Source organism: Phaenicophaeus curvirostris, chromosome 13 (assembly GCF_032191515.1).
Source record: "Phaenicophaeus curvirostris isolate KB17595 chromosome 13, BPBGC_Pcur_1.0, whole genome shotgun sequence".
NCBI lineage: Eukaryota > Metazoa > Chordata > Aves > Cuculiformes > Cuculidae > Phaenicophaeus > Phaenicophaeus curvirostris.
This window is the reverse complement of record NC_091404.1, coordinates 9985440-10010538: the sequence shown is the minus strand read 5'-3', so window position 1 is coordinate 10010538 and position 25099 is coordinate 9985440. Positions and strand designations below refer to the sequence as shown.

The 25099-nt window shown below is 40.5% G+C and overlaps 1 protein-coding gene across 2 annotated transcripts in view; it reads left to right on the top strand.

Annotated features, from left to right (window-relative positions):
- Positions 1 to 4682: 4682 nt before the first annotated feature.
- AFF2 (ALF transcription elongation factor 2) overlaps positions 4683 to 25099 on the top strand; it is a 326439-nt gene continuing 306022 nt past the window's right edge. For both annotated transcript variants that reach the window (XM_069868041.1, XM_069868040.1), the window contains exon 1: positions 4683 to 4771. In XM_069868041.1, coding sequence (XP_069724142.1) covers positions 4725 to 4771 — 47 coding nt within the window. In that variant the 5' untranslated portion in view covers positions 4683 to 4724. The remainder of the gene's footprint in view (positions 4772 to 25099) is intronic.

Sequence of the window (25099 nt, the reverse complement as noted above, 5' to 3'; positions counted from 1 at the left end):
TCATGTAGCAGCTTTAGGATATGAGATTTACGTACTCATACCAATGGCCTGTTCTCACAGAGCAGGGCTAAATGCTCTTGTGCTACCTTCAAACAGATGCGAAAGTTAACTTAATTTCCAATGTATTAATGGAATCTGGGTGCTTTATCTAAGGTGCTGTAACTTTGTTCTCAATCCATGTTTAGTGCAGTATGAAAGAGAGAAAAAAAAAATCAATCATTGCTTCACAGAGAAATATGAACTCTGTTAGCTTCATTTTTCACACTGTGAAAATGACTTGACCTTCTTTTCCTCAGAAATCCAAATATCTCCAATCTGTATTCAACAGCATAGCTGGGCACAAATTTTCCATTAACATTTTCTGGATAGAAAACTGATTTCATTCTTCTTGTGTTGTGGAAAAATAGAGTTTTCTTTGGACCAAATGGAATACTCTCAGCAGAAAAGGTTTCCATGCTGTCTCACAAGGGGTGCAGTTCAGTTACCTTTTGCTTCTGCGGCTGTGGACTGCTGGCTGCAGCCTCTCTCGCTCGACACACCACGGCGACAGTCCTGCCACTCCTCCTTCAGGAACAGTGACAACTGGGTGGCTCGTGGTGGCTGCTGAACCTTGCCTTTGGAGCAGAGCACTGAACGTGTCCCCATTACTAATTCTCCATGCCTTGCATGTGTGCAAAGCCTTTGGTGATGAGATTAGCATGGGACATACGCAGGTTTGAAAGAGAAAGGATGAGGCTGGGATGCCCCTTCCTTGCTTCAAACTGTACCCCGTTGTTTGCTGCTGAGCCTGAAGTCCCACCGTTCTGGTGCAACCTCAGCAGTTCCCTTGGTTGTGCAGAGCTTTCAGCCCTGTGCTTCCACCCACAGCTGCTCCCTCTCAACCGCAGCAGCAGCTGCCCAAAGGGGCCAGGCATTCGTACTTTGATCAGAGGGGTGCTCTGTCAGACCTTCTCCTCCTATGACCCTAAACGAGGACAACAGCCAAAGCCACCCACCAGGAGCATCTTGCTGGAAAGCCAGCTATGGGCTTGTAGAGCAGGACGGGCTGGCTGGCACAGGGCAGGGGTGGGTGAAATGGTAGTAGGGTTGGTAGCCCGCAGCCTCATTGGCAAAACCAGAGCCTGACCTGTGCTGAGCCCGTGATTCTGAGCCAGAATTCACCTTTGTAGCAGACTGCGGGGCTAGGCAGTGGTAAACGGGGCCAAGGGGGTTTTGCTGGTCTTCCTATCTCTGTCCTGAACTGTTGCAGGTGTTGGGAACCATAGTTGTGTTTTCCACTGTAACTGTAGAAGAGGTTACGCCAAGGGCAGTTGAACTTTCTATTTCTGGTAGTTCGGGTAAATGAACCCTTCACCGTTTGAAGCTGGAGTTGGGCTGCCTCATGCTTGTGCTTGCCCCCGAGCTGGCAGTTTGCAGAGGCTGCTTGCTCCCCACTCCCAGCAGCCACGCACTACGGGAGCGTGTACTGCCCCGACACGCTCCCCACAGCCCTTCGCTTCTCTAGCCCCCGGGTCTGGTGAGCAGGCAGCTCTTGCTCTGGCTGGTGCCTGTCGAGGTCGTGCGGGGCCAAGCGTGGCCGCTAGCAGCGGAGTGTGCTGTGTCCCCGGGAAGAGGGATGGGGAAGGCACCCTCCTGCCAGCCCCCCTGGCAGCAAACAGCGTGTCCCATGCTGGACCTGGCTGCAAAAAAGCCAGTTTATGCATAAACTTTCTTATGCAGCCAAGGACACAGGGTGTTGAGGGTTCTCCTGGTGCCAAATGTAGCCTCTGAGGAGAGGGATCCTCTCTGCTATCACCCTTCATGGAAAGAGCAGGTTTCCTTGCTCACGTAGGATCTCCGACCCCTTTCTTTTATTAGAATGAGCTCTGAAAGCTCTTTCCCTAACAATTCATAGGAATGGTTGGACTCGATGATCCGGTGGGTCTTTTCTAACCTGGTGATTCTATGATTCTAATTTTGTGCAGCTTTTGCTAGTTTCTAAAGAATTGAAAAGAGATTACTTCAAGAAAGTGAAGTGTTTTTTCCTGCTGCTGTTGCAGACTCTTTGGGTACAGGGATAGCGGGTGGGCAGCTCCTAGATCCCTCTCTGAAAATGGGGGGAACAGAACTGTCAAGTCCTGCAAGTCACAGGGCTTATAGCTTCTAGTAAGTAGTGTAATTCAGTGCAGCGGTACAAGCTCAAGATGCGGAAAATATGTGCGTTATTGAATGTAAGTGATTAATGACAGACTGAGCTTTTACTTTTATTAATAGTAATTTTTTTTTAAAAAAAACACCAAACCTCTGCACCTGTTTCTGGAGAAAAGGGCTGAAAATGTGACCCCACGTCCCATGTTGGTTCAAAGTATCAGCCACAAATTATGATTTTGAACGGGGCTTTTAAAACCAACGCTCATTCTAAAATAAGAAACAGAAGAGAGAGGGGCCCTGACTCATGGTATGTTGAAGCTCAAGGCCCAGAGCAGCGCGTTTCAGCCTGTTGGTGGAGAAAACAGATGCGAGAACGGAAACGCTGCGCGCACCTGCCTGCCCGCAGCGGGAGAGGAGCAGGGCTCTGGGTTTTGCTGGGTGCAAGCGCAGGCTGTCAGCAACGCAGCCTCGCCCGAGCTCCCTCCCTTTGGGGGCCCGTGAGACACGATGCAAATGCGAATCATGCAGTGAAGCCCAAACGAAGACGATGAAGTCTGTCACGTTTGACTTCCACTGATAACAGTTCCACAGCTTTTCCTCAGCAGTATTTTTAAACCAGTAGCGCTTATAAAACAATCGTGTACTCCTTCGGAAGTCAAAAAACGTGGATTACGTTAGCTGCTCTGCCACTGATTTGATCTGTAATCTTGGGTTCTTCTCGCAGTTGTCGGGAAGCCCATAAAGATGGTTCTGCTAAGGTGTCACTGGAGCCTGGGTCAGAGATGGCAGGGCTGGGAGCGGCTGTGTGAGCTCCTGGGAGCCGGGACCCCACTAGCACAAGGGTCACGGCAGACTTTGCCAACACGGAGTCCCTGAGACTCACCGGCTCACTGGGAAGTTCAGGATGTGACTGGTCCTGTGGAAAACCAGAGTCGAAACCAACTTAGCTTTGGTCTTTGCAATATCAATGCATGTACTTCTTTGCTCAGTAGGTATATGTACTTGGACTTTGTATGTACAAAATAGATATGGAAAACCATATCGCCTTAGAAGGCAGAGGAGTATGTGAACCAGGGTAGAAAATAATTTTATTTGGGGGATGGAGAGAGCACTGGGCCCCTTTCTCCTTCTGCCCTGTGAGTGGGCAGCCTGCAGCCAGTCCTTGGGGCAGGTGAGGGAGTGGGATGGTCTCTGCAGGAGCACTTCAGCACTTCCTTATTTTTTCTCTTTTCTTTTTTTCTTTTCTCTTTTTTTCCCTTTTTAAATTTTTCTCTTTTCTTTTTTCTCATTTTTTCTTTTGTCCCATTTATTTTTTCTTTTACCTTTTCTCTTTTTTATTTTTTTCTTATTTCTTTATTCCTTTTCTTTTTTTCTTATTTTTTTCTCTTTTTTCTTCTTATTCTGTTTTTTCCTTTTTTCTTATTTTTGCTCTTTTTTCTTATTTTTTCCATTTTTCCCCTTTTCCTTATTTTGTCACCCCTTTTCCTTTTTCCTCCTTTTCCTTATTTTTCCTTTTTCCTCCTTTTCCTTATTTTTCCTTTTTCCTCCTTTTCCTTATTTTTCCTTTTTCCGCCTTTTCCTTATTTTTCCTTTTTCCGCCTTTTCCTTATTTTTCCTTTTTCCGCCTTTTCCTTATTTTTCCTTTTTCCGCCTTTTCCTTATTTTTCCTTTTTCCGCCTTTTCCTTATTTTTCCTTTTTCCGCCTTTTCCTTATTTTTCCTTTTCCCTCCTTTTCCTTATTTTTCCTTTTTCCTCCTTTTCCTTATTTTTTTCTTCCCCTTTCTCTTTTTTGTCTTTTTATTATTTCCATCTTTTGTCCCTTTTTCTTATTTTTTCCATATTTTTCCTTTTTTTTCAATTCCCCCGTTTCCTTTTTTTGTCTTTTTCCTTGTCTCCTGTCTTTTTATGATTTTTCTTCCCCCATTTTTCTTATTTTTTTCTGTTTTTTCTTTATTCTTTTTCTGTCTTTCTTATTATTATTATTTCTTCCCCATTTTTATTTTACTTTATTTTTTCTGTCTTTTTATTATTATTTTTTCTTCCCTCATTTTTCTTATTTTTTTCTTTTTTTCTATTTTTTCTGTCTTTTTAATTATTTTTTCTCCCCCCCTTTTTCTTATTTTTAATTTTTTCTGTCCTTTGTATCATCATTTTTTCTTTCCCCTTTTCTTATTTTTTTTTCTTCTCTTTCCCCCCTTCTCCTTACAACCCCCTGCCTTTGTTTCCCCTTTTCCTTATTTTCCCTCCTTTCCCCCCCGCTCCCCGCTCCCCTCCCCGCCGATCCCAGCGCTGGGCGCGCTCCATTCCGCGGCTTCGGGCCGCCCGGGCTCCTCCCCTCTCGGCGCGGGGCCGTGTCCGTGTGTGTGTGAGTGTGTGTGTGCGCGCGCCGGGGCCGCCGCCGCCGCCGCGCCCGCCCCTCGCAGCCAGGCAGCCCCAGCCGCGCTGCTGGCGGCGGCGGCGGCGCTGGGCGAGCCCCGGGCGGCTCCGCGGGGCCGCGGCCGCCGCTGCTGCCCATGCAGCCCGGGCAGCCCTAGCAGCGCCGGCCGGCCGAGGCGGGAGGGCGCCGCTTCTCCGGGGCTCCCCACCGCGCCGGTATGGACCTATTCGACTTTTTCAGGGACTGGGACTTGGAGCAGCAGTGGTAGGTGGCTTTTTATTTTTTTTTTCCTTTTCGTTTTTTCTTTTCTTGGGGGGGTTGCTTTGTGGTTTGTTTTTTTTTTTTTTCCCCCGCGGGGGGCCGAGCTGGCCGGCGGAGGCGCGGGGGGCTGCGGAGCCGCCGTTCCGCGGGCGAGGAAGGACGCGCAGGGGCGATGCTCCCGCTCCTCTCGCGGGGAACCGCAGCGCGGGGCTCTCCGCCCGCCGCCTCCTCCTCCGGGCTCCGCCAACTTAGTTTTGGAACTGGGAAGCTCAATCTCCGTGATACTATATATTTTTATGTTTTTGTTCCCTCGCATCTCTCTTTCTCTTTGAAGAGCGGGGTGTTTCAGGGCTCCAGCGCTCCGCGGCTCGGTGCGCACCTCGGGAAGGTCGGCGCTGCCCTCCCGGTGCCTTTTCAACTTGTTAGCGAAGTGGATGTTGAGGAATTTTTCGGTGGGTGACAAGTAGCTGGGAAAAGTTAGAATTTGGGTAGATCTCTAGTCGCTTCCCCCGGCTGGTCGATGAGATGATGCTTATTCTTTGACCGCTTTTATTGGTTCTTTCTTTACTTTTCCATTTAGCGAATGGAGTTACGATCCTTTCACCGTGCGCGGGGAGATTCAGGAGTCGGTTCCCGCTTTGTTAAATGTCTGAGGTCTGGGGTGCAGTTTGCCAAGAAAAAAGAGGCTAAAATACTGTGTTTTGTGATCCCAGTCTCTAAATGTCTCTCGGATTATATGTCTGTTTGCGTTTGGACCTCATCTTTTGCAGAGGTTTTACTTTACTTTGATAACACAAAGATACCTCTAGGAAAAAGATAATATATTCGGTTAATAGCTATCGTTTTGCCAGGCACGGTCTTAACAGCTAGGGTTGCAAATCTGAGATAATCAGAACCAAATACCTGTCACGTTCTGTTTTACAGCAATTTGGAAGTAAATCCTGGGAATCGTAAATTAAACTGTATCAATATTAATCTGTAAGCAGGCGTTTTGGATCGGGGTCATGTTTTCTCAGCTCTGCATAAACCATCATATTGCATCTTTTAATAATCGTGTTGTTGTTATTTAAAACTAATATCACAATAAAATTAGTGCGCAATTAAATATTATGCTTCTACCACACTATCTTTACTCTGCTACGCTAATTTATTTTGCAGACAGCTGATAACCACTGTATTACTACTCAAATAGTATTTGCATACAATTTGCCTAATTTATAGAGTGGGTAACATCATTAATTTAATAGAATCTGTTACAACCCAATATGTGGGTGTAGTACATATAGTAAGCACATTATAGGTATTGAGTTTTAATGTTTGCTTAATAACTTACTTTCATTTAACTGTGGTTTTATACGGATTTAAAGATGTGCATCAGAAAGAAAGAAACTCTTGTGCCTCTGTTTTTCCCTAAAAGGTTAACATATTGCCACTCATACTAGAAATTCCATTTGCTTGCTTTCATACACTGAAATTTATTGGCTTTAGTGTTTTTAGGGTCTATGAGGAAAGAACGTTTTTACTTTGTTTGTTTCAGAGTGTTTCAAATCTACACCAACTCTCTACGGCAGAAGCGTTCACACACAATTACTTATTGCGGAGATCAAGTTGGATTTAGCTTTTAATAATCCAATTAGTATATGCAAGTGCACATGTATTTAATATGTAGGTACATAATCTACATGTATAAACATGTGAATTTTATTGCACATGTAAAGATTTTTATCTCTGACCAGTAGTTGCGTTGCTTAAGAAGAGCTGAATTTAGTTCATTGATCCATAAATATGTGCATGTATATAAATATGTAATATGCTATACATGCATTATCTTTACATATCCAGAAATATACATGCTTACCTGTCAATATTTACTATTCTTTGCCTGTGTATCCAATATGGTCTGGTTATTTCATAATATTTACAAATCAGTATATATAACATGATGCATGAATTGCTGCTGTTTATTTTGAAACTGACCTCTTTCCTTCTGTCTGGAAGGTGGCCTTTGGAAATTGTGTTTCACAAGCATTTAGATGGCAATTAAAGACCCTTTTCTGCATTTCTTGCAAACCCAAAACTTCTGCTACTCTGCGCCTGAATCAATAAGAAGGCAATCTCAGGCCTACAGTGTGTGTGAAGTTTGTCTGTGTTACCTGTATGCAAAGTACAGCAGAAAAATAGTTAGCCTGAGAAATAAATATGAAGTATTTATAGCTTTAGCGGAGATTTTTTTTTTTATTTAACAAAAAGATGTAAAGGTAACATTTTGTATGTGTTACCATTATTTAAGGAAGTGATTCCCCAAAAGTTTTGGACTGATGAGACGAATACAGTTAATCTGCCTCCCCATGGAGATACGTCTGTGTGTCACTTCTTAAATGTGTTTTGTCAAGAACTGTCAGAGTTACAGTGTGTGCTGCCACTACATGTGTTTTTAAATTCTCACCTGGCATTTTGATGATTAGTGAGAGCTTTGTCTTGATACAAATTGCAGAACCAACCCTTCAGTTTCCCCTATTAGGAGAGATCACAGTAGCGTAAGGATGAGGTGTTTGATTGAACCTTCCTCAAGAATGTGGTTGGGAGGGCAGCCGAGAGTTGGTGTGGGGTTTTTGTTAACGCTTGGGTAAAATGTGTAAAATAAGGCCACAAATATTCCAGTGGAAGTTTTGCCAAACTTGAAAAGCTGAAAAAAAAAAAACCCAAACAATTTGAAGAAATCTAAGCTCTAGCTGAGGTGAAAGGGCCAAAGCTGAAGTCTGCTATGGTTCCTGGGTGAATAACAAACCTTCACCTGGGCTTGCATTTAATCTGAGCCATTCTATGAGGGAGAAAGGAAGGGAGATGGATATAATGAAAAGCTTGAATGCCTGTGTGCACCAAGGGGACCACTTGCTGTTAAAAATCAAATTTCATCTTTTAAATCACTTTCCATGCTTGTCTGTGGTAACAAGTAAATGAAATCTTGAAGTGTCCTGGGACCATGTGGCTAGGTTTGAACCTGCTTACAGAGTAAGGTGGTGCCATTAATCAGCTGCTGGGAAACAACAAAACCCAACAAAAAACCCCAACCACCCAAGAATATATAGCTCCTCACCACCACAAACAAAGGTGGAGAGATTCATGGTTTGTGTTACGCTTATTGTCGTTGGTATTAATATTTTTTAGAGTTCTCCAATCTTTAAAAAAGTGGAAGTTGGGAAGATGCTTAGTGGGAAAATGCATATTGAGGTATATAAAATAAAACCTGGCAAAGGGAGATAAGATCAAGCAGGTAAGGGTATGGCTATGGCTGTGTGGTTGTGATGGGGAAGACTTCTCACTGTAGAGAAACAAGCCTCTTGTTATTTTTTCTTCTTCATGTTATGTATCACAAGTAGCCTAATTACAGCAAAACCAGCAAACTGCCAGTTATACAGGAAGAGGCTTAAACTCACTAAACTGTTATATAAATAGAAAGTTCAAAGGTCTGTTTGTGGCTGACAAAGCTGAGAACAGGCCATCTGTGGGCCAGGTTCCTCTCCTGTATGAATGCAAAAAATATACTGCACGCCACAGCAGCGTGTTCTTTCAACATATTCCTCAACCTGGAGGGGGTGATCCTGCTCTCCAGAGAAAGGTGAACTGTTTCAGTTGGAGCCTTGGGTATTCCCCACCTTCCCCCTCCCTCATTTCCTTGTGCCTCTGCAGAAGACCTCCTCATTCACTGTTCTTTCACCAGCATCTGTAATAGCTCTCTAAATGAGCTGCTGCTTCTGAATGTGGGAACAGTTTTGTGTTTCTGATGGGAATGTGTGAAATAGAGTAGATAGGCTCTTAGGGAATTAGATTGATTTTTTTTTTTTTTTTAAATTTTTTTTGGGGGGTGATAGTGAGAGCATTAGTGCAGGAAAACATCGCAGTTTGAATAGATTTCTGTAGGGTTTTTCTCCTCCCCTCTCCCCCCTTTCTTCTCTTTAAGAAATATTACAGTTGAATTGCAGGTACTTTTTGGGTTTGTATTGCAGACATCCCCGAGTAATTATTTGAAAGCGTTTCATTTCCAATGTGCTTTGAAAGTGTAAATGGATGGATTGTGTGGCTGCTGGTGGGTGGGTGGGTGAAGGGTATTAGATGCTGTCAAAACAAGCAGCTGAGGAAGACCAAAAATAGTCTTGGGCCAAAACCTGTATTTGAAGTACATCCTGATTTAGTGATTTTTCTCTGGCTGATATTGAACTCCACGGAGTGTAAATCTTAAAAGAATTTGGCCGTTTGCAAACATTAGGCTCCCATCTATCCTATGAGGCAAAATTACTATCAGTTTAACAGCATTTGAATTGTTTTCCTAATGATTCATTCAAGAATTTAATGACTTTTAAAATATACAAATTGGGATGGAGAGCAGATACTTCAGATACTGTTCAGCTATTTTGCAGCCAGGCAGAACTTCACAGCGTTTAAGCCCGTCGTACATGAATGCCAATTAAATTGTTTGGGATTTCCTTTTTGAGTAAAAGATGGTGTTATGATGAAGGTCGTTCAGTCAAGCAGAATTATCCCTTTTGTCTGTCTGATAAGAGTGTCACTGCAACCTGGAATTTAACTAAACAATTTAAGGGGAAAACGTGACATTCTGTAAAGTATTAAGTTAAATATACTAAACAGTGTCTGAAAAAATAGGTGGATGCTGATGATCTTTTTGAGCTTCTTGGGACTGAGGCAGTATGCTTCAGCATGGTGGAAGGAGTGCTGTGATGGTTTTCGTGTTACAAAGCCCAAATTCTGTTTTATCTGAGTCAAGCAAAATTCCCATCATGTGAGATGGGACAAAAATGGCTCTAAGACTTGATAAAAACACACGGGTATTAATAGAGCAGAGTTGACAGGTAGGTACATAGTTCTAAGCACACAAACAGTTCTATTGAAACAGCTCTGATTTCGAGTTAAGTTTTACTGAACTAGACTCTTAATAGTTCCCAAAATGTTCAACGTGTTTTACTAATGACTAAACCCCAGTTCACAATGTATTTGGTGATGGAAACCAGTGTTATTTTTGACTGATGGTATGCATCCATTTGCTTGAAATCTATCAGTAGTTTTACGTTATTGCACAAATAACCGGCAACCAGAAAAGAGGCAAATATTTCATTTTATGTGAAATGATATGGTATATTAATATCTCATTTAAAAAAAAAATCTAGGAGAATTGTAGGAAATGTCTTGTATGCTAAACCCATGAAGTGTGTGGAATAAGCATCTAAATAGACAGACCCCATCCTGTATTTCCCTGGTGCCTTTAGTTTGAGGTAATGAAATTTCTTCGTGTAGAAGACTTGAAGAATTGGGCTCCTGGATGCCTGTCAAATGTTTATAGTCAATAAATACCATAAAGTACCCGTATCTTCCTCCAGCTTGGTCCTGAGCCACTAGCCAGTGACGTCAGTGGAGATGCTCCCAAATGACTTCAGAGAGTACTGAATTTTGACCCTGCTTTGACCAAAATGCAGACCTCATGAAATGTAGAGCAACTCTCTAATGACTAAGATCAGCAAGGCACTTTGCACACATCTAGTACTATGCATGTGGAAAAACTCCACAGAGCCCAGTTCTAAACCTGTCTAATTCAAATTTACTGCCTTTCTTTTGCGAAGAAAGAAAAGAAAAAAAGCAAGAGGAAAGCTTGAATCTTTTCTCTTGGTTGCAGTTAACAGAATAGATTTTATAAAGCCATCAAACATCCATTAACACTAAAAACTGAAACAACTGAAACTGTGCCACAACTCTGGGTTTTGCACAAGTTAGAAATTGTTTTTTAAGCTTTGAAAAAGAAGATAATAAATCCAATAACATGTCAAGTTAGTATAACCTTCCAGACCATTCGTAATGTAGTCAGGAAGTCACAACAGTGACTCAAAAAGACAGCTCTTTCATCCTTTTATTGTTACTGAATGTTCTATATTGATGCTTTATAATCAAAATATTTGTTTAAATTGTTCCGATAGCTTTGGTCAGAGGTCATGTTACTCCTCACCAGTGGACAACTCTAGACATAAAAAATGAGGGCACATGGCAGCCTGCATGTCAGTGGCTTTTAAGCTCTGGTGTGAGTAACTTCTGATGATAAAGTTGATTAACTAAAGATACTCACAAAGGGCATGTGATATTCAGTCTGCATTTGTGAGTGATGATTTTGGGGAATGAGCTGGGGGGTTTGTTTTCAAAAACCCTGTGCTGAAGCCTGGTCTTGCAGAAACTTGCAAAGAGTTGAACGTTGCTCCCTAATTCCAACAGGACTGCTGTTGAGTGTAGTTAGTGCAATGGGGTTACAAGGCAAGGCTTGTAGTGCTGAAAAAATACTATGGAACTAGAGATTTTGAGGTAAGGAAATAGACTAAAACTTCCTGCAGATAACTTCCCAGCTGTTACAAATTGTTTTACCATGAAGAGGTTGTTTTTCAACTCATACGTAGCAGATCCACACCATAAATTATTATGACTCTTAAACATAGGTCTAATCTGTAGTCTCTTCTTCTGTAAAACTTTATATTACACTTTAATGACATTTTATGAATGTGTTCAAATCAAGCTGGTGAGAGAAGAAAATCTCTTGTTTGCAGAGTTTATTTTTCTTTTTTTTTTTAATGTGACCTCAGCAGTTAATCTGTTTATTTTTACTGCAGATTACTGATGTGTCCTCATTCCAGGTGATTTGAGATGGTGAGGTTTAAGGAGAGTTGGAGATGATACCACAATTGAAGGCTGATTTTTGTTGTAGGTGACCCAAAGAATGAGGGAATGCCATTTACTGTGTACAGTATCTAAGTCTTGTTTAGTGAGGAGCTGTAGTCAGCAATTCAGATTCCTGGCTCAGATGCTGGACGGTGCTACCAGTTCTAGCAAGACATGAATAGCTCACTCATAATTATATGTTTTTATAAGGGTGAGGTATTAACAACCAGCAAAGAAGAAAACGAGATAGAGCACCAAGTTAAAAATCACTCAGTTGCTCCTTTGACAAGTATTATAATAGCTATTTTTCGATTGCTGTGCGTGCACATGGTGTTGTGGAATAAGTAAATTCTGTAGCACTACATTGCTTTTAGCGCCCAGGGCTCAAACCTGCAAATATCTTACTACTGACACTAGTGCTTTATCTTTACAACACTTTGCATGGAGTGTTGTTGGGATTTGATGGAAGTTTAGAAGTTTTCTTCTTGCTAGTTCAAGTGTAGACCCTTACGATGCATGGTGGTATCTGTATCTTACAAAGTGATAGACTGCTAGAAGAGTGGCAGTACTTGGGGGCTTGTGATCTGTGCTGAGAAGGTGGCTTCACAATGGAATGATTTTCATATAAAATATTTCTAGGTCTGAGCGTAACTCCATTATGTCAGTCTACTTGTTTTTTTTTTCATCCTTTATCACTTGTTTAGGTCAATATTTCACTTGTGAGGAAAAAAAGCAAACAAGTGTCAGAAGAGAAAGCAAATGCAAAACCTTAAATATAAAATCAGGAAATACAAAATGTTATTAAGTTCCCGTTTATTTTAGCCTCATGTCATGAGGGAAGCTAAGATCCTGCAGCAAATGGTGTTTGGGTGATTCAGGTTTTGTGCTGCTGTCGGTAGCCATGCTTATATTTTGAAATGTGGTATTAAACACTTGGAAAAATACACACCTGTTGATTATTGGCCTCTTTGCATAGGGGCCAGTGAGAGAGATGATTTCAAGGGGGCTTAATTTCAGAAGGTTACACAGTTTTTAGGTCCCTGTCCTGAACTCTTAGGTGAGACACCCAGAGTTTGGGGTCGCCAATTCATATATAAAAACTCTGGGCTGCTCTTTTGAATGTGGGGGTGATTTTTCTTCCAGTTTCTTTCCTGTAGAACAATGGAATGGCATTCTTCCTGTTGTTTCCTATGGAGAATAATGATGAGGAATTATCTTCTCTGTCTACAAGTGTTTAAAAACTCATTAGTTAGGGTCCCTGAAAGAATTCCAATACAAGTCAGTGGGCGTGGTGAAGCTGTTTGTAATGGGAAGCTTACTGGGCCCTGGGGCTGGTGGTCAGCAGGGAGGCAGAGCTGTAAAGAATACTGTGCATATGCTATGGTAAGCATTTTCATAGATCTCCTCTGTGGGAGAGGACAGTGGCTTTGGAGCTCATATTTACTCGAAGAGTAGCCCTTTGATTTTCATGGCTTTATGCTTCGTTGCACATTGGAAGGCCCATTTGTCTTCACCAAGCCTTTGAAGGGGGATAGGTGAAGGGATAGAGGCGTTGGCCAGTGGCTGAGGGTGGCGGTTGCTTGGAGAGGGAGATAAGTTGCCTTGCGTTTTTTGGTAGTACTTGGCAGAGTTGTTGTCATCCTTTTAAAGTTTCCAAAATCATGGTGGTTATATATAATGAGGAATAGAACGTGGATGCTCTTGCCAGCTCTGCCACTAGCTGCTTTACTGCTTTTAAAAAGTCACTTTGTGTCCAAGTGGGGTAATGATATTTACATACTTGGCAATTCCCCTTTTTTTCTTTTGGGGTGGAAAGCATGAAAGAGAAGGGCAAGCTGTAATTACCTTTATCTAGCCTTTCTGCTCCCTTTTTCATCTTACTGGAGGTCAGCTGGGAACGGTTTTTGACATTTTCTCTACTCTGAACCTCGTTCTTGGTATATAGTCCTTAAGTAGCTTGCAGGTACTGTGTTACTTACAAGAAGAGCAAGCAGTGTTGACACAGGTTGTCTATGACATAGTTTATGCATTGAGATCCTGTGTTGGATGCAAGTAATATGAGACATGTTTGAAAAAATGGATTGATATTTCTGGCCACAGATCATTCGAGAAATGTTGATTTATTTCTCTCTGCTTTACCTTTTCTTGTAAAGTGAGAAAAACATAATGTCAGAATTTTACTGGTAGACTGAGGCATTTTGAAGGGAAGTCATTGTCTTTACCTCCTCTTATACGCAGGAGACAGGAAAGAGGAACAAAGTGGCTTGCAGAAGGACTCGGTGTTGGTCAGGACTGCTGTCAGCTGAGTTCCAGTTCACTGCTTGCCCACTCTGATGCGTGTATTTTCCTATCCCATAGGGGTGTGATGAGGTTAAGTCTCTTAATGTTTATGAATGTTTATAGTGATAGAGCAAGACAGGAACCTAGGCAGATATATTAGTCGGGGAAAGGCAAGCCTGTAAAGAGAAATCGTAGGATTTGGGCAGAGCATATTTGCAAGAAAAGGTAATCAAAACAAACTCTTCTGAAGGCCAGAATTTATTTACAGTGTGCATATTTGATATAATTTACCCTGTGCTCTGTGAAGGCCATGGACCTTTTGGAGACAGAACAGTCTTGTTACTCCAGAAGGTTTGTCATTTCCCTGTTCTTGTAGAAAAGCTTTGTATATGCAGCTGTAGCTTAAGTAAACATCATGTCTTGGATGCTTCACTGAATAGTACATCCACACTTTTTCAGAAGCATTGTTGCTCTTTGAGTCAGCTGCCTTTGTATCTAGCAGGCCACTGCTTTGTTGGTTAACCCCGGGCATGAGTTTTCTTCACATATGTTATTAGACCGAACATATTTTCTGTTTATACCACTTGGGGATACAAATTACTGCATTGCGTTTAGCAAGCACTAGGAAGAGTACGTCTTTGCTGTAAAACAAAATAATAAATACGGAGGCAGAATTTCATTTGAAGGTCCTTTCTTTCAAGGCTCAAGGGAAAACAGATAGCAAAGCCAGCTGATGGTCTTTATTTTTATGTCCCAGAAAAGCAGGAGGTATTAGTACGTATGTGTTTTAGTAGATTATGTTGGTGGAATTTGGTTCTGAAATTAACAGTTGGCTTTTGAAGAAATAAATGAATTTTGATGAAATCCTGTGTTGTTTTAAGGCAATTGGGAGCTTATTAGTAGCATAGATACTTAGAAGTATTCTTTTCATGGCTTTGATAATAGAATGTATGCCTGTAAAGTTGCACTAGAGCTCTGAGCCAAAGGCCACTGCAGCTGGTTGAAATTTTTCATTGATTTAGTAAACTCTAAAACATGCTTAGCCACAGCTTCCTTTGCTTTCTCACTCCACTTCTGGAGAATGACCTTTACCTACTGTGTGGTAGTAGAGCTCCAGAAACATTTTGCAATCTGTTGCAATATTTTTTTACTGCTTGATTTTTCCTTCTTTCTTTAAAGAGCCCTTGCCCAAATTGACTGTTGTTTAATGTGCACATAGAGGAGTTATAGATGAGGGAACATAATTGAAGAGTTTTTTGATAATTGTGTAGGAAAACACCTGTGTACTCATTCAGAATTGTACAGCCCCATCAGCAGGACATTGAATGTGTCTGTAGACTGTGACTAGGTGTTATCCTCATCGGGATACTGAATAATATACTTGCCTGTCACTTCCTTCTGCCTGGTTCTTTCCCCATTACCCAAGACAAGCTGTTGTGTGAGAATTTTGCCTGGTTGTAGACTGCTCATGAATCTTGCAGTACATGACATGCAGACATCTAAGAAACATGACTAGAAACTGCAGACATACACAGACATAACATGGAAGTCATGTATTTGAAAACACGTTAGAGCTCCACAAATGATCTGGTACCTAGAAGGCTTTTTATTCCCATATATCCATAACCAAGAGTATTCTACTAGCTGAATTTCAACCAGATAAGGGTTATTTTAGGTTTTGTTATGATTCCCGCTTGTGTAAACTCACACGATCTACCTGCAAATTCAATTTCAGTGATAAAAGGTCTCATCAAAAAACTGAGACAGGCTAGAATGTTTGGTTAAGATTTAATATCTTTCTAACTAATTATAATGCAGTGTCAATATATGCTCTAATATCTGTTGGAAGAAAAGAAACATAAATGATACAGTTCCTTTGTGCTAGGACTTTTGTAAACAATTAACAGTTAGGTGGATGTCTGAAGCAAGGGCGAGAGAATTGATAAACCTATTCCAAAGGGCTTGAAAAGTTGAAGTGAATTCTAAATGTAGATTAGGAGCAAATGATGACAGCCAAGCCAGCATTACGTCAGTTGATTAATTTATAAGGATACTGGTCAATGATTTTAACCACCAGCTATGCATAGTAGAATCCTAATGGGATCTGTCTCTTAAGATTACATGAAGTAGAGCATTTGATTTATTTCATAGCTTTCCAACGCTCCACTTTAACTTCATACAAATAATGCATTAGTCACACTGGATAAAATGGTGTATTGAATAAAGTTGTGATTTTGTCTGCTTCTTATAATCTGATTTTTATAAAGGATTAAATCTGTTGTAGTAGTTTATTCATATCATAAAAGAGATTGTCAGTTGAATGAAATCTTTACATCTGCCACTTTCTGTCTCATTAGAAAAGACAGTAACATAAAGTTCCTCATTTCCTCCCAGTCTGTTTTTATCCCCTGGTGTGACTGAGTGTGTATATCTTCTGTACTTGCGTGTATATTATAACGTCAATGTGTTTTCGAAGTTGTGGTTAAGACTGCGTCACGGCTTTGGAGGGGTGATATGAGGGGCTATAAATGTTCTGGCAAAGAAAATGCCCAGCCAGGAATAAATAGGGGATGCAGCAAGGGGCGACCGTCAGAAATCTAAAAATGATGACTTTTGGTGGCATGGCCGTGTGTGTATGCATTGCCAGATATTTAAGTACACGCAGTACTTTACTGTGAGTGTACCTGCGTCAGTGGACCCAAGTGCATGCTTAATGATAAGCACGTGTTGACTTATGGCTGATTTGAGAGGACATGAAAGTTGGATATTCCTCTGAACTTACCTGTGAATTGTCCACTGTGGTCAGATTGTTCAACTGTCCCAGTTCCAGTTTTTTTTTTAAACATTCTTTTAATAAAAATGCATGACTGTTGGTTTTAAACGAAATATTTAATGGAAAATTACAAATTTAGGTATTTTTATCTGTTGTTGCTGGAATGTTGGCTTATTGTTTGTGTATCTTATTCTTTTTGTTTAAATGTGTGTCGTTGACAGGATGCTGCTATTAAAACTGGCAGTTGTTTTCACATAGACCTTTAAAGAGCAGCAGATGAGCTTTTTATAGATGTTTTCTTGCTTGTATTTAAGTGTCTTGTCATTTCTATTTGGTCCCATTAAATGTTTAAGGCCAGACTTGGTCTTTTGAACATGAAGTTTTCTTAGTTTCTGATGTTGAGCAGAGAGGTAGTATCCAGCTCTTTAAGTTGCCCTTTTAGTCAGAAGAGCAGATTCTGAGGATCTCAATTCTTCCTTCTGAGCATTTGCTGAGGATGAAACTTCTTCATTCACATTTTCATTTGTTGATTCATGTTGCAGTTTTACTGGCTCTGGCATTTCAGTCTTGGCTCCTTTTCCCACATACTTTGAATCAGTAGGAGTATTTTGATATAAAATGTGTAGTCAGCCTCTTCTGTAGAGCAGGGAGCCACTTGCAAGCTTTGACTGCAGATGTGACGGGAGCAGCGGTAGTGCCAGGGTGGGCAAGTGGGCTTGTGCTGGGCTGTGCCCTTGCAGAGGGGCTTGGGTGGCCCAAGTGTTAATACAGGATAACACCCAGTGCAGGACTGACCCTGTCTCTGAATCCAGCAAGTTTCTTGAACAAGGCTTTAAGAATTGCATATGGTTCATCAGCTCATTTTGTTGTAGTAGAAATGATAGCAGGACCCAGGTCTTTGCTCCACGCTGGCTCTTTTCTGTGCAGCAGAGGCGCACTCTCAGACTGAGCCGTACAGTCACAGCTGAGTCATTTTCTGCTTAAATTGTATTCGTTACTGAAATTGAGGAAAAAAACCCTTTACTGGTCACGGAAGTGATTTTGGTTGCGAGTACGTTCCCGTAGCGCAGAATGCTCCTTGAAAGGGCAGTAATGTTAGCAGGGGTGGAGATACACCCTACGCTGTAGTTTTGGGGGCCAAAGCCAGGGAGTACATATAGGTTTGTTTGCTTAGGGCAAGTAGTTTCCATTTGGTGTTACTGAATGAACAGTGCCCTCTTTCTCAGCTAAATTTAAGTATTCTCTGCAGCAGGTTTGCCTGCGTAGATGAAGCAGCAGTATATCTGATGTTGCTTTAAAAATGGATAGTCATGAGAAGCAGATGCAGATCTAAGGTGAGCTGGTGGGTAACACCAGCGGTGTTGGGGGAGGTCGGTATTGCAGGTGTCTCTGGAGCCAAGAGATCATTCTCAAATTGACCCTCTTCCCTGCAAACATGGCCTGTTGGGGAGGTCAGCCTGGAGCTACATGTGGCTGAAGCACACATCCATCACCCCTGTTGGAGAATGGCCTAACCTGTCATCTTCTGTATGCACAACTTTTTAAATATGGAAATATTTGTCAGCTTTCTCAAATAGCGTAATTTCGGGGGTGGAAAGCGTGTGCTAGATAATGTAGGATTCTAGTTGCTCTTTAAGAACGTGAGCTGATGTTGTGCAATACATTGAGGACTAATGCAGCCTTCAAGCGCTTGGTTAACAAAATATCCTGTGAGATGCTTATGGCAATAAGATACAGCATAAGTATTTAAATATGAAAGAGCAGTGCCATGCTGTTCATCTTCTGTGATGAGTACTGACTGTATCTCTCAATAAACAGACAACAGCCTTTTATGGGAGATTTTTGTTGTATTTTATTTGGCAGCTGTTTGTCTTAATAGGAATTCTTCAATAGTATTTATTGTATTTTGTGCTGGTAGGGGGGAGAGCCAAAGCAGAATCTGAGCAGTTTTACTTGCTTTACTCATGAACAATAAGAAAATATTGCTGTATTAATTACTGTTGTGCTTTATTGGCAAAAATAAAGAGATCCTATAATATGAAATTGCTAATATAAGAAGGGCTTTGATTTTCTCATTAGCACAGGATATTTTGCATCTGTTCTGGTTCACGAGTGCATTGTCGGCACTTAAATAATAATAATGACTCAGTAATGAATAAAAATAATAACAAATAGGCATGTGAGTATGCAGGCAGTAGGGCACCCTCCAGTGTTTATCAGTAGGTTGGTTTTGGAGGTCTTGCAAAATGAGCTGTTTGCATGTGCCCATGCAGATTTTCTTGTATAATTTGCACAGCTCAGAGATTCATTTTGCTGATGGCCTGGCTGGGTTACATTTGCATTGTGTGTCAGGAGTGAAGTGGTAAAGTTCTCACTTGAAATGGAAAATGTATGTTTCTTCCACTTAAAAACATTAAAGTCTCCATTTTTTCTTTGTTCAATTTTTTCTCCCCTTTTATTAATTTTTTTTTGTCTGTGTGTGTATAGAGTCTAAAGCATCTCATTGTTTTGATTTCTGAAAATACCAGAGGCCTGCGTTATTCTGCCAGTCTTTCAAGTATGTTCTTAAAAACGTAGCCCAGAAACAGCTTCATTATAGTTCAGTTGGTACCAAATTGTTCCTCCTGCTGTAGTTACCATTACAAAACCAGATAACATTAAACTAATTGTTGGAGTCTGCCTTGAAAATCAAAAAGCCTAGAAATGTAAAATTATGGTTCAAATACTTATTTGACTCCTGGTTTATAGCGCTGTCTCACCTTTTATAAAGTCACCTGCCTGCCTATGTAATATACCGCACAGTACAGTTTATGGATTGCATTTTTTTCCAGATCTTATCTAACGCTGGATGCTGAGAACAGTGATAAGTGAAGGATAGCACAATACTCCCTTTATAGTTAAAGCTGTGGCATCAAAGAATGTTAACTTTTAGCCTTATTCTCAAAGTAATTTGCACTAATGATGTGACTTAATGGTTCTGAGTTTACTCTAAAAGAAGAGGAAAAGGCTTAGTTCAAGTTGGGGGGGGTTGGAAATCGGCAATTAGGCTTTGAGTTACTATTTTCTTAAAACACTACTTGGCATTGTAAATTATACCCTTCTGACCCTGCAGCTCAAGAAAAATTCACAAAAAAAAGTGTGTGTGTGTGTGTATAAACAATGATCTGGAATTTGGCAGTTCTGGGCAAAGTACTTCAAGTTCTGGGTTGACCGGCAATTGGGCATCTTCTTTGTGAGCCATCCAAATTGTACCTGCCATTTAATGCCATTAAAAGACCACCTTAAAAATTTTCTAAAAAGCGGCCTTATTGATTGCTCCAAGTCATACTTCCTTTAAGAAGTCTGCATGTGTTAATGGGCACTTTAACTATATCTCTGAAGCAAAAGTGGACTCTTTTTTCCTCCCCCCTTAATGATTAAAATTATTTTTTGGTCCAATAGCCCTTGGCTGTAGTGGCACAAATCTTTCAACACGTGCATTTTTAAAATAAAACAGCAAGGGGGGAATTGGGAAAAAAAAAAAAAAAGAAAAGAAAAACAAAATAAAACCCCACAACCCTTCCCTTCCAGCTAAAACAGTTTAGCCCCGGATAAGCCAAAAGAAATCGGTAAAGCAAGTAGTTTATCAGGACATGACCCGTAAAGTACTTAAAGTGATCTGTGAATGGAAGCTACTCCTAAGTCTGCTTCTTGTCACGGTAATTTGTCTGGCTTAAGGGCAAAGTAAGTGGGTCTCCTTGGCAGAACAAGAGTAAGTAGATCACCAGGTAAGATCAGATAGGAGTCTCTGATGGTAACAACGGAACTACAACAAAGCTCTTCTTTTGACACCATTTCTGCTGCTGTTACTGCTGTTAATAAGTGTGCTAATTATCATGAACCTGATAAGGCTTCCATTAATTGACTGAACTAAATGTAAATTCTGGTTAAACAGAGAATAGTTTAATAGACATGACAGGTGTGCTGGTCTGCTTAGCTGCTGTGTTAGAGTAAAGGCATACTTCATAACAAACTAAATATTTTAACCTTTATTTAATGTTATTTTAACTGTTTGAATTTGGGGAGGCTCAAAATGCTCAAGTTTGACTCCTAAGACAGAAGAGCTTAAGGTTTTCAGTATATTTTCTGCCTTTCTTCCCTGTCCTTTGTAACTCTATGTAAGGGCAATTAGTTCTTACAATTTTTGTATTATGACAAAACCCCTGTATAGCTGTTTGTCACATATGCATGGCACAGAGCAGTGTAGCCTAACAGTTGAGTCTACAGACACTAGTGCAGTAGTAAATGTTGGATAATAAATAGAAACAACAACCGGTCTGATGATGTGGAGTTCCAGTTAGAGGGCACTCTGTGCTGGGCTTTTGGGCAGATCATCTCTCTCTATCTCACTCTACACCTTTGCAAAATGGATACAGCAGTATGCAGTTGGCTTTAGATGCCATTTAGGGCATGCCTAGTAGTTGTGAAGATACTTCAGGGCCTTTCAAATATTGTTCACATGTCCAAGCAAACCAGTTTCAGTATTGAAGTGCTCTTCTTTTCCCTGGGAGGAGGGCATTTCCTAACTTACAGAAGTGTTTAAATGCTCAGTATTTTAAGTGTAAGCATGGAAATGGACATGGAAGAAACAAATATGATACCTCTGGTGGTAAATGTCACAGACATTCTTTGGAAATGCTGCAATATTTATAATGTATAATTTTATTTATTCCATAATTAGGCATTGCCATTGGTGCATGTGACCTCTTCATTTTAGTTGCCAAGAGAGCTGTCACACGATAACACATGCTGCAGCACACTGCGAGAGCAGTTAGCTTTTGTAATTTCTCAGCTACATTTCATTACTTTCTAAAGTGTTTTAATTTGTTTTTCCCTTCTCTGTCCAGTAGAAATAATATTGATGTGTAAGGCAGACAGCTCTAGGAGCTACTGTCTTCTGCCTGTCAAGAGGCCTTGGCGGAATGAGGTTCTTCCTCTGTACTCGAGTCTGGCTACTTCTAGAAGGAAGGGGAGTGTTTTAGTCCCTCTTGTTCCTGTACTTGATGCCCACTGTAATGCAAATCATGCTTGCTAGGGACTGACTTGTATTACTCTTGCTATATAGTGTTCTCCCTCAAAAAACACTCCCAAAGCAATCTTCCACCAACCCAACAAAAGGAAAACCTATCATGAGTGTTGTGCAGAGTTTCAGGACTCTAATCTCACTGTGAATGGGACTGTAGTCATATATCAGAGTCAGTTATGGTGCATGTGGGATAAAAAGAACTGTGCTCTCTGCCCTGTGCGTGCCAGCTGCTCCAGTGAAAAGAGGAAGACTCAGTTGCTTATAATGGTCGCGAAACTAGCTGCATTTTACTGAGACATACAGGTGCAAATAACCCCCTGTTTTAAAATATATAAGGTACTAAACTGGCTGTTGAGAAATGAGAATACAGCTGAACTCATTTGCAGGGTGAGGGTGGCTTATTTCTTTGCGTGCGCTGTTTTCTATCAATGTATGGTAATTACCAGACGTTACGCTTTATTTTAGATTACAAGATCATCACATGCTTTTACTACATGCAGTGCTTTATTGAAGCAATCCTGCATTATGTCTACAAAGTGGTTTTTTTTCTTTTTTTAAAAAAGAAAAATTACAATTAACTTCCTGCCTGAGGAATGTGCTTCAGTTTTGGTTTTGTTTTTTTTTTAGTTTTGTATTCACTAATTTAGTGTTTGTTCTAGAACAGCAGTGAGTGGGAGCTAAACTTTAAGTGCACATTTGGCTCTTTAAAAAGACATTTAGTGTACAATTACTGCTGTTTACCATCTTATAATTGTTGTGTGTTTAGGCTTAGTCAGGCTTAGGAGGCTGGGTATCTGTAATCTTTGAGGGCTACAACTCCCTGTCCTAGTTTTTACAAAAGAGAAAGTAATTGTAGATATTGAGATAGATACAGAGATAACACTTTGTACTGTGATGTTTTAGCGATTAGTGTAAAATAAATACATAGACAGTGAGAGAGGTCCTGGGAAAAGATGCTGTATGTGGCTGCAGTTTCAGCCGATGATACCCGGTATGAAGCTTAAGTCAAATTTGAGAGTCAGCACCGATCTTCACGGAGTCCCCAGATTTGCTGTTCTGTTGCTGCACAGGTGCACAGTTTGCAAAACACTAGGTTTAAATATCGGGCCTTATTTGTGTATACGTTACACCACATCAGAGTAAAACTAACGAGCTGCAGTCATGCCTTAGTTGGCAGTCCGATAACAAGGCTGTCACCACATCCAGTGACGTAGAGGAGAAATCAGCCTGTTTTGGTGGACATCTTTGATAGCTAGGAAATAGTAGAATGCTGGACAAGTATGTGTTTGGGAAGACTTGGATCACCGTCAGGATCTCAGTGGTGCTTAAAGTGCAGTTTATGGGAGCAGCCAAGTGCTGGAAACTGCAGGTTTCCCAGTTTGTGGTCCATCACAGGAAAAGGACAGTTGGATGCTCCAACCTGCCGTATAGCTTGTTGCTCAAGAAAAGTTTCTTTTTTATAATGTGTGCTCAAAGCACTTGAGAAATATAGCTGCAGCCATGTGTAAATTACATAGACAGTAGTATTTCCATTCTCCAGGCACTGAAATGTGGTCTTTGTGACTTGGCAAATGTTACTTTGCCAACCTGTGTTGTCTGGATTTTCTTCATGAGGAAATACATCTCTGAGGAGTGGACTGAGATAGGGATATGTTGTCTACAATGAAAATGTAAATTAAGTTGTATGGGTTGATTTTGCTTTGAACTTGTGTTGCAATGACAGTTGTCTGAAAACAAAATGTAACAAATGATTGACTGAAAATGCCATAGTAATTGAAAGGCAAGAGAGATAGGTAGTTAAAAAGCATCATTAGATGAAAAAGTATCTTCTTCCTATAATTTAGCTTTATGACCAGCTGTAATTGGAAGACATGGTTCCACTGTTCTTTAAACAGGAGAATATTATTGGATTTCAGGCCAGTCACCTGCAAATTTTCACTTCCATACGTAATGAATGCTTTCAGTTATATTTGTAAGAATTTTTTTTGAATTACATATGCTCTAGGGAAACAAATTTGAGGGCTATTTTGTCACTGAAAGCCTTTGAAAAAATGTTCCTATCATTCAAAAAAGATCTGAATCTCTGAGCATGTATTGTGACTGTAGTATTAACTTTCATACATGGAATGCAAAGGACAACTAATCCTCTCCTTGGTAGGAGTCATATGCTGCTTATTAACCTTCCTCATGATGTTTTATTTTTAATGTAATTTTAATGAAAAAGTGGATCCAGCATCATAAAGTGGTTGGTTGTTGCTTCTTTTCTGATATCACAGTGATAGTGGTTCCAGCAGTGTAACTTTTTTTTGGAATAATATTATATATATTCTGCATTTAAATTTTGATGTTGTGTTTAGTCCTATGAGTTGAAAGCCATTTTCTTTGAGTTTTTTTGTAGTCTTTTGAAATCAGATGGTATTTTTTTAAACAGATTGTAGTAGTCTCTGGATTGAGATGATAAAGTTTGAGTACTTGGGTGTTAAAAAGGTGGGGTATAGGGAGGGAGGTTGCGAAGATCAAATCCACCTTCCTGTTTAGGGGATGGAGATAAAGCCTGATATAGTACCCCACCTCACCTTGATAAGGCTGCCCTGTCTGTGTTAACGCTGTTCCTTCTTGCTGTGGTGAGCTTCACCCACTGACATTAAATCCTCTCTCATAACTGACTGGTGTACAATCCTACTGTGATTTCCAGGCATGTCAAGGGATTTAGCTGTACAAGCTTTTTCTTGTATTTGAAATGCAACTTTTAGATAGTAATAGGAAGCATGGTTCACAATGTATGATTCATCCTTTTTGCTACCAGTAAAATCCCGTAACAATAGCCAAGCTAATTAATGTAGTTAGTTAATTTGTTCAAACTACAAACTAGTGAGGAAAAAACCCCACTTGCAAACTGGAAGAATTACTTGCTTTAAAAAGAGCAAAAATAACTATTTTTTTCCCCCTCCCCTATGTGAGTCCTTTTTTCCCCCCCCTCAAGATCAAACTTTTATCTGGGAAAATATATTTTCATATAAAGAATAAGATTTCAGCAATTTTATGTCAGTAGTGGTAGAAAAATTTTTAATTTAGCAAAGGAACGTTTTTGCCAGTGGAGGAGGAAAATTGTTTGGCTTTAAGAAATAAATCTGAGCATCTCTTAATAAACACTAACATTACTGTGGTTTTTTATCTGTATGTGCTTTCATAAAAGGCTCTTTTTAGTGCAATACACATTTGGTTAAATCCTGCAATACCTTAATGCCTTTCATGCTAGTGCATCCCAAGGCACTTTACAATCTGTAAAGTTAACATTAGAAATGCAGCACATAAAATTCCCTAAGACAATCCGTTTAAAAATGCTGAATAAAACATCTAAACTGTTAAGTTTGGATTAAATGGCCCAGCAGTTGGTGCATTTTTTTTCTTTCTGTGGAAAATGTTTGAAACAAATGACTCAAATGAATAAAGGCTCTGTAAATAATATGACTTCAAATGATATTCATGAAGGCCAAAATCT